General features: G+C 52.4%; 1 protein-coding gene across 1 annotated transcript in view; it reads right to left on the bottom strand.

Annotated features, from left to right (window-relative positions):
* Nucleotides 1-6,937: 6,937 nt before the first annotated feature.
* The window catches only part of kcmf1 (potassium channel modulatory factor 1), a 12,147-nt gene continuing 9,084 nt past the window's right edge, over nt 6,938-10,000 (bottom strand). Inside the window, exons 6-7 of the mRNA XM_084461271.1 lie at nt 8,265-8,550; nt 6,938-7,275 (exon numbers count right to left, since the gene is read on the bottom strand). Coding sequence (XP_084317397.1) covers nt 7,014-7,275; nt 8,265-8,550 — 548 coding nt within the window. The 3' untranslated portion in view covers nt 6,938-7,013. The remainder of the gene's footprint in view (nt 7,276-8,264; nt 8,551-10,000) is intronic.

Below are 10,000 nucleotides of genomic sequence, written 5' to 3'. Positions count from 1 at the left end.
TCTGGTTCTATTGACGGTCCGTAGCATCTGACCCACACCATGTTGGGTTCATCTGCACAGGCAGCTTTACAAACGCTGTTGTCGCTGTTCCACGCAGCGGGTGAGGAACCAGGGAACCTTGGCTCTGAAGAGACGTTCTCAGCAGCTGAGGAACGAGGGAACCTTGGCTCTGAAGAGACGTTCTTCGTTCCAGTCGAGTGTTGTGTGGGAGCCCAGGGGTCACCAGCACTGCCTGAGAATTCGATTTTCGATTCGATTTTCGATTTGATAGAAAAGTTTGAAGAGTTTTTTGGTTGAATTCCCTTTTTTTGTGCACTGAAATTGTTAATTAATTTGCATTCTTACTGAGAATTATTTTGGTAAAGTGTTTGGTATTTCGTTCCTATATTTTCACACATAACTTGGCCTGAATGAGGTCTCAAGGTCTGTGTTTCAACTTCCTGTGAGGAGTTGATGGAGGTCAAGTCTGGTGTGTGTAGAGAGAGCGTTGAGTCCCCGAGCAGCGATGTGTAGACGTGACGCTCACCACCGTGACCTAGTGAGGCCCGTGATTGGGCCAGGAAGATGACCGTGAGGCCCGTGATTGGGCCAGGAAGATGACCCGTACACTGTAAGACTACAAAGTACCTTCTCTCTCAAGAGGCCGAGTAACGGTTCTCTTCACCCATCCTCTAGCTCCCGCCTGATGGCGCCTCGATGCCAGGATGTGACGGAGCTCTGCCGTGTGGCGCGTGTTTAACGTTTATAATACAATCAGACACAGCTCTTCCACCTCAGCTACAATCTCTCCCGCGTCTCTTTTCTGTACCCCTCCCAACCGCCGCCACGCCCCCTAGAGACCAGTCCTGTTAGCGCTGCTCCGCAGAGATACCGAGAGATACCCACCCCAGCTAGGTTGACCTGCAAGGTGACAGTGAGGTTTCCTGATGTGATGGTTCATTGATGGTTCATTGATGGTTCGGTGATGGTTCATTGATGGTTCATTGATGGTTCGGTGATGGTTCATTGATGGTTCATTGATGGTTCATTGATGGTTCGGTGATGGTTCATTGATGGTTCATTGATGGTTCAGTCACCCTTTCATGAACACCCACAGCGTTTTGTCAGTTCTGTATGATAATAGTCACGTGTCTGCTCTGAATAACGCTGTCCATTCTGTAGTTATATTTGTCTATATGAATAATATGTTCTCTACGATATATTCTGTTTTAAACAGGTACCATGTCAAATGTGTGACATTAATTAAAAGAAAATGTGATGCTACGGGCCACTGGCAATACATGACGTACTCTATGTAAATATACTAACTGATTTGTGCTGACATTGTATGATTTTGTTGTGCTCTTTCATGATAACAGTGAGAATACAATCCCTTTTTTGATCGCCTTCTTGAGCTGGAGATCAAGGACATTCTTTGAGCGTGATTTCTCTATGAAGAAGCTGATTCAGCATCGCCCCGACCCACCTTCCCTGTGAGGGAGAGACCGTCGAGAGGTCTAGTGAGGAGAGACCGTTGAGAGGTCTAGTGAGGGAGACCGTTGAGAGGTCTAGTGAGGGAGACCGTTGAGAGGTCTAGTGAGAGAGAGACCGTTGAGAGAGACCGTTGAGAGGTCTAGTGAGGGAGAGAGACCGTCGAGAGGTCTAGTGAGGAGAGACCGTTGAGAGGTCTAGTGAGGAGAGACCGTTGAGAGGTCTAGTGAGGAGAGACCGTTGAGAGGTCTAGTGAGGGAGAGGTCTAGTGAGAGAGACCGTTGAGAGGTCTAGTGAGGGAGAGGTCTAGTGAGAGAGAGACCGTTGAGAGGTCTAGTGAGAGAGAGACCGTTGAGAGGTCTAGTGAGGGAGACCGTTGAGAGGTCTAGTGAGGAGAGACCGTTGAGAGGTCTAGTGAGGGAGACCGTTGAGAGGTCGTCAGGGAGAGACCGTTGAGAGGTCTAGTGAGGAGAGACCGTTGAGAGGTCTAGTGAGAGAGAGACCGTTGAGAGGTCTAGTGAGGAGAGACCGTTGAGAGGTCTAGTGAGGGAGAGAGACCGTTGAGAGGTCTAGTGAGGGAGAGACCGTTGAGAGGTCTAGTGAGAGAGAGACCGTTGAGAGGTCTAGTGAGAGAGAGGTCTAGTGAGAGAGAGGTCTAGTGAGGGAGAGGTCTAGTGAGGGAGAGACCGTTGAGAGGTCTAGTGAGGAGAGACCGTTGAGAGGTCTAGTGAGGAGACCGTTGAGAGGTCTAGTGAGGGAGAGACCGTCGAGAGGTCTAGTGAGAGAGAGACCGTTGAGAGGTCTAGTGAGGGAGAGACCGTTGAGAGGTCTAGTGAGGAGAGACCGTTGAGAGGTCTAGTGAGGGAGACCGTTGAGAGGTCTAGTGAGGGGGAGACCGTTGAGAGGTCTAGTGAGGAGAGAGACCGTTGAGAAGTCTAGTGAGGGAGAGAGACCGTTGAGAGGTCTAGTGAGGGAGAGACCGTTGAGAGGTCTAGTGAGGGAGAGACCGTTGAGAGGTCTAGTGAGGAGAGACCGTTGAGAGGTCTAGTGAGGGAGAGGTCTAGTGAGGGAGAGAGACCGTTGAGAGGTCTAGTGAGGAGAGACCGTTGAGAGGTCTAGTGAGGAGAGAGAGACCGTTGAGAGGTCTAGAGAGGGAGAGACCGTTGAGAGGTCTAGTGAGGGAGAGAGACCGTTGAGAGGTCTAGTGAGAGAGAGACCGTTGAGAGGTCTAGTGAGGGAGAGACCGTTGAGAGGTCTAGTGAGGAGAGAGAGACCGTTGAGAGGTCTAGAGAGGGAGAGACCGTTGAGAGGTCTAGTGAGGGAGAGAGACCGTTGAGAGGTCTAGTGAGGGAGAGACCGTTGAGAGGTCTAGTGAGGGAGAGACCGTTGAGAGGTCTAGTGAGGGAGAGAGACCGTTGAGAGGTCTAGTGAGAGAGAGACCGTTGAGAGGTCTAGTGAGGGAGAGACCGTTGAGAGGTCTAGTGAGGAGAGAGAGACCGTTGAGAGGTCTAGAGAGGGAGAGACCGTTGAGAGGTCTAGTGAGGGAGAGAGACCGTTGAGAGGTCTAGTGAGGGAGAGACCGTTGAGAGGTCTAGTGAGGGAGAGACCGTTGAGAGGTCTAGTGAGGGAGACCGTTGAGAGGTCTAGTGAGGGAGAGACCGTTGAGAGGTCTAGTGAGGAGAGAGACCGTTGAGAGGTCTAGTGAGGGAGAGACCGTTGAGAGGTCTAGTGAGGAGAGACCGTTGAGAGGTCTAGTGAGGGTTTGTCTGTCTGTGTGAGAGGTCTGTAGACCCCGCCCCCTTTACAAGACCAGGATCACACCTGGCGGACCGATGACTCCACGGACAGGTGTGTCCCCCCCCGCCCCCCCCCCTCAACCAACACCCCTAACCCACTCATCCCCACCCTCAGACAGGTGTGTGTCCCCCCCCCCCCCCTCCTAACCCACTCATCCCCACCCTCAGACAGGTGACTCACAGGTCAGAGGTCATACCTACCCATATCTGACTATCGCCTTTCAGGGTCTCGTTTCAGCTGAATAACTGTGACTTTGCATCATGAATATTAATTCTTTTGAATGTAATGGAGGCGAGGCGGGGCATTTTTTGAATGTAATCCATCTTCGGGGGGTCGATGATTCTTTTGTAAATATGTAAGCAGGACTGCAGCGTTCATCCCGGTGCAGATAACATGGAACATGTGTTACTTGCCATGTGAATATAGGGTGAGAGGGAGTGTGTGTGTGTGTGTGTGTGTGTGTGAGATGCCTCTGTGCTGTAGTGTGTGTGTGTGTGTGTATTTTTCTCCTGGCAGATTCAATCCCTCTGCTTAAATATCAAGTCAATTCTATGCTTTGTGCATCATGTGAGTAGCTTATCTGCAATTATTGGAAATGTTCCTTGTAATACTGTGCATTTATTAAAGGTGGTATGTCTTACAATACGCCGTCTCTCCACTCATATCAATGCATTAAAGGTGCAGTCCGCGGTTTGGCTCAGAAGCACTTTTTGCTCTACCTTTCGCAGTTCTAATTTGATCCCGACAGTAATTAATAAATACAGTGTTCTGAAAGTGAAATGAAATAAATCCATAATCTGTGGAAGTCGCAGGACTGTAAAAGGTGCGTCCAATCATTTTGAGGCGCCAACTTAAAATGATTGGATGGCTCACCTGCCTGTCAACCTGTCCGTCTGAGTGTCATTTGTTTTCCCCCGGTTTGGGGGAGGGGCTTCTGAGGACGGTCTGAAGGGATGAGGATTTTGTCAGTTGCATTTTTCAAAATGTCAGTCTAACAGGAAATCACAAATCACATACTCCACCTTTAAGCACCGACATGTCCTCACTCACCTCTGCGTCCTGATGGACACGTTGGACAGACAGGGTCCATCCTGAGGCAGACAGAGGTCGGCCTATCAGTAGCCAGGCTGGGATCCCCAACGTATCTTAACACTAGTTAGGATCATCAGCCAAGCTGTGATTTATAATTAACGTTTACACACCCTACCAACAACCAACCACGCCACCCTACCAACAACCAACCACGCCACCCTACCAACAACCAACCACGCCACCCTACCAACAACCAACCACGCCACCCTACCAACAACCAACCACGCCACCCTACCAACCACCAACCACGCCACCCTACCAACCACCAACCACGCCACCCTACCAACAACCAACCACGCCACCCTACCAACAACCAACCACGCCACCCTACCAACAACCAACCACGCCACCCTACCAACAACCAACCACGCCACCCTACCAACAACCAACCACGCCCTAGTGACCATCACAGCGCTGTGAAAGGCGCACCAAGGGCAGCGTTTGTTTCTAACAATAACCCCAGAGGAGTGACAGAGACAGCTGTGACACACACACACACACACACACGATTGTTACTGCCATCCTTTAGGGCAGTGGGCTGACGGGCAGCAGTCACACATTCCTACAGACTCGTTAACGTGATTACGAGTGTAAACAGGAAGTAAACAAGGTTAACGTTAACGCGTGACAGTGGCGGGGCCACCGGGACACGACGACGGCGCTTTAAAGAGTCTGCAGATTCAGAAGAGTTGGTGCTGCACTCGTAGGGCAGCTGGTGACCTCTGGGAAAGTGATCCCAGGTCACCAGGAAGAGATATCACTCTGAACAAGGTCACCGAGTCAAGGTCACCGGGTCAAGGTCACAGAGTCGAGCCTAAAACCCGAAGCAGGAAGTAAGAGACGGACTCACAGAGCTTCAGGCCGGGAGGGGAGTCTTGGTTTCATCAAAAGCTGTGCGCAGTTTTTTTATTGTAGTATTCTAAATTTACATTAAAAAAAACGAAGTCTGCCCATGTCCTAGAACCATTATGAAAGTTAACGCACAAATTCAATATACATCTCGTTGTATTTTACATAGAGAAGAATATAGGCATGGAGGTGGCATCGTGATTCACATCAAGGCTTAAAAAGAATCAGAGGAAATAAACCAGAATAAATAGAAGGTGCTAGACTTTAGCAGAGAAAACCAGAACTTCTCTCTTTAAAGTTAGAACAAAAACAACGCCTGCAATGCGGACTGTGTGGAGCTCCCCTCCCTCCACGCAAAGTCTTCCAGACCGGGGCGGTCAGGCGGGGGTCGCTGACCAGAGCTGTAGAGGCAGAGCAGAGGTGGATGAAGAGCAGCAGAGCGATGGAGAGACTAGCGATGGAGAGACTAGGTCTCGTGGAGCATGAAGCAGGAACTACATCTGGTGAGAACAGTTGCTCTTTATCACTAACACATCAACATCTAGGAAAAAAATGTCGGAGGCAAGAAGCTCTTGTTGTTGTTGTTGTTCGGCCTCTAGCACTAGATCTCTGCTGAGTGACCACGGGTGTGTCCGGGTCTCTGCGGTCGCAGGGGCGTCAGCAGGGCGTCTGTTAGTCAGACGGTGATGTCACAGGGGGATGATGTCACAGAGGGATGATGTTACAGAGGGATGATGTCACAGAGGGATGATGTCACAGAGGGATGATGTCACAGAGGGATGATGTCACAGGGGGATGATGTCACAGAGGGATGATGTCACAGAGGGATGATGTCACAGAGGGATGATGTCACAGAGGGATGATGTCACAGGGGGATGATGTCACAGAGGGATGATGTCACAGAGGGATGATGTCACAGGGGGATGATGTCACAGAGGGATGATGTCACAGAGGGATGATGTCACAGAGGGAGAGACGAACACATTGCGTTGTTTTCTTTAGAAGCTACTGCAAGATTCCAATGTTTCTTTTTAACTATTTAAAAAATAAAAATAAAGAAAGAACAAAAACATAAAAATTAAAAATTAAACAATACATTTTAAAAAAACGTTCCTCAAATTTTCCGGCATGTCAGTGTTTTGCGATATTCAATTCATCTCGGATCGTGTTTTTCAAGTAACCCTTTAAAAACGGTTTAAGAGAAAAAGCTTTGGGATTTTATTTTTTTTTCTTTCCTTTTTAACGACGCGGGGGTCGCCAAAGGTCATGCACGCTGCAAATAACCTCATGCAGTAGTTATGGTAACCATCCAAGCACTTTTTATTTCGTTTAATAAGTCATAAATACACACAGCAGCGTCCCCAGAGGAGGGTTGAATGTGGAGTATTTATATTGGGACAGGGAGCGGCCTGGGCGCGCCTGGCTACAGGAACAACTAAAATTAGTTATGTGGAATTGATTATCAACTTTATATATATTTATATATATATTTATCTTCTCATTCTCTCCCTCGCTCGCTCGCTCTTTTAACGCACAGCACTCAACTTTGCACTTTTCCCCCCAGTCGCTCGCTCCTTAACGGTTGTTGTTGTTGACGTCGTCGTTGTCGTTGTTGTACACAATGTAACAAAGGTGACAGACCTGAAATTACAATCACCCCCCACCCCCCCCCCCACAAAAAAAAGAAAAAACGAGAAAAAAAAAAGAAAAAAAAGAAAAGCGGCCGCGCCTTCTTGCCTGCCCCGCCCCGCCGTCACTGGCAGTGACAGCACGGAGGGCACAGTCTGCGAGGGGGCGGGGCATCATCAAAGAGGCGGCGGCGGGGGCTCCCGGGTGCCGGCGCCGTGGTGCAGGCTCAGGTTCTCCAGCGCCACGTCCAGCGGGGTGATGTCCACGCAGCCCATGGCCCCGAAGTCGGCGAAGTCCCGGCGCTCGTCCTCGTCCGACGAAGAGCTCTCCTCCCGCATCAGCGTGGACAGCAGCAGCTCCTGGACAAACAGAGAGCGGTCGGCGCGCTCGCCCTCCAGAGCCTGACGCTCCGACTCTGACATCTTGGGCTCATTCAACCTGGAGGGAGGAGGAGAGGGGGGGGGGAGAGGGAGGGAGGGAGAGAGGGAGAGAGAGAGAGGGAGAGAGAGAGGGAGGGAGGGAGAGAGAGAGAGAGGGAGGGAGAGAGAGAGAGGAAGAGAGGGAGGGAGAGAGGGTGGGAGAGAGGGAGAGAGGGAGAGAGAGAGGGAGGGAGAGAGAGGGAGAGATGGAGAGGGAGAGAGAGGGAGAGATGGAGGGAGAGAGAGGGAGAGAGGGAGGGAGAGAGAGAGAGAGGGAGGGAGAGAGGGAGGGAGGGAGAGAGGGAGGGAGGGAGGGAGGGAGGGAGGGAGGGAGGGAGGGAGGGAGGGAGAGATAGAGGGAGGGAGGGAGGGAGGGAGGGAGGAAGAGAGAGGGAGAGAGAGAGATGGAGGGAGAGAGAGAGAGAGAGAGAGAGGGAGGGAGAGAGAGGTAGGGAGAGAGAGGGAGGGAGGGAGAGAGAGGGAGGGAGGGAGGGAGAGAGGGAGGGAGAGATGGAGGGAGAGATGGAGGGAGAGATGGAGGGAGAGAGGGAGGGAGGAAGGGAGAGAGGAAGAGATAGAGGGAGAGAGAGAGGGAGGGAGGAGGTTAGCACATGACAGGACAGCAGTTAGCAGCGTGGAGTTCAGAGGAGACCGTGACGGGAGAGAGAGTCCAGGTCCAGGTCAGATCTACACGTTGGCTTAGGAGGTGACCCAGGACTCGTCCAGCCCTGTTCCACTGACAGACCTGCTGCCTGGCCACCCAATCGGCTGACCGACTGACCGACCAACTGGCCAACCGACTAACTGACTGACCAACCGACTGCCTGACCGACTAACCAACTGACTGACTGGCTGACCGACTGACTGACCGACTGGCCAACCGACTAACCGACTAACTGACCGACTGACTGGCTGACTAACTGACTTACTGACTGAATAACTGACCGACTGGCCAACCGACTAACTGACTAGCTGACTGACCGACCGACCGACCGACCGGCGCCTCACCGTGAGAGGAGGAACTGGGAGCTGTGGGAGGAGGCGGGGTTGCTGTCGGGGGCGACGCCGGCGCTGGCGGCGGCGCTGGGCGGGGGGATGGCGGCGCTGATGTTGCCAGGGTTAGCGCGGCGTGTGGCGTTGCGTGCCGTCTCCAGCTGCTGCCTCGCCGCCTGGGCCTGCTGGCGCTCCAGCTGGAGCTGCATCTGTAACTGCTGGAGCTGGGAGGCCGACGGGCCCGACGAGTTGAGCTGACCCCCCGCGGAGCGACGCACGCCCGACAGCTGGGACAGCAGCTCTGAAAGAGAGGAGGAGAGGGTTAGAGAGGAGAGGAGGAGGAGAGAGAGGAGAGGACCAGGGCCCGACAAGTTGAGCTGACCCCCCGCGGAGCGACGCACGCCCGACAACTGGGATAGCAGCTCTGAGAGAGAGGAGAGGAGGAGAGGGTTAGAGAGGAGAGGAGGAGAGGGTTAGAGAGGAGAGGAGGAGAGAGGAGAGGAGGAGGAGAGGGTTAGAGAGGAGAGGAGGAGGAGAGAGGAGAGGAGGAGAGGGTTAGAGAGGAGAGGAGGAGAGAGGAGAGGAGGAGAGGGTTAGAGAGGAGAGGAGGAGAGGGTTAGAGAGGAGAGGGTTAGAGAGGAGAGGGTTAGAGAGGAGAGGAGGAGGAGAGGGTTAGAGAGGAGAGGAGGAGAGGGTTAGAGAGGAGAGGGTTAGAGAGGAGAGGGTTAGAGAGGAGAGGAGGAGGAGAGGGTTAGAGAGGAGAGGAGGAGAGGGTTAGAGAGGAGAGGAGGAGGAGAGGGTTAGAGAGGAGAGGAGGAGAGGGTTAGAGAGGAGAGGGTTAGAGAGGAGAGGAGGAGAGGGTTAGAGAGGAGAGGGTTAGAGAGGAGAGGAGGAGGAGAGGGTTAGAGAGGAGAGGAGGAGGAGAGAGGAGAGGAGGAGAGGGTAAGAGAGGAGAGGAGGTTAGGAGGTTAGAGAGGAGAGGAGGTTAGGAGGTTAGAGAGGAGAGGAGGTTAGGAGGTTAGAGAGGAGGTTAGAGAGGAGAGGAGGTTAGGAGGTTAGAGAGGAGGTTAGAGAGGAGAGGAGGTTAGAGAGGAGAGGAGGTTAGAGAGGAGAGGAGGTTAGGAGGTTAGAGAGGAGAGGAGGTTAGAGAGGAGGTTAGAGAGGAGAGGAGGTTAGGAGGTTAGAGAGGAGAGGAGGTTAGAGAGGAGGGGAGGTTAGAGAGGAGAGGAGGTTAGGAGGTTAGAGAGCAGAGGAGGTTAGGAGGTTAGAGAGGAGAGGAGGTTAGGAGGTTAGAGAGGAGAGGAGGTTAGGAGGTTAGAGAGGAGGGGAGGTTAGGAGGTTAGAGAGGAGAGGAGAGGAGGTTAGAGAGGAGAGGAGGTTAGAGAGGAGAGGAGGTTAGGAGGTTAGAGAGCAGAGGAGGTTAGGAGGTTAGAGAGCAGAGGAGGTTAGGAGGTTAGAGAGGAGAGGAGGTTAGGAGGTTAGAGAGGAGAGGAGGTTAGAGAGGAGAGGAGGTTAGAGAGGAGAGGAGGTTAGAGAGGAGAGGAGGTTAGAGAGGAGAGGAGGTTAGGAGGTTAGAGAGGAGGTTAGAGAGGAGAGGAGGTTAGGAGGTTAGAGAGGAGAGGAGGTTAGGAGGTTAGAGAGGAGAGGAGGTTAGGAGGTTAGAGAGGAGAGGAGGTTAGAGAGGAGAGGAGGTTAGAGAGGAGGTTAGAGAGGAGAGGAGGTTAGGAGGTTAGAGAGGAGAGGAGGTTAGA

Source organism: Borostomias antarcticus (assembly GCF_949987555.1).
Source record: "Borostomias antarcticus genome assembly, chromosome: 2".
Lineage (NCBI taxonomy): Eukaryota > Metazoa > Chordata > Actinopteri > Stomiiformes > Stomiidae > Borostomias > Borostomias antarcticus.
Note: the sequence above shows the minus strand (reverse complement) of the source record. Positions and strands in the feature narration are given on the sequence as shown.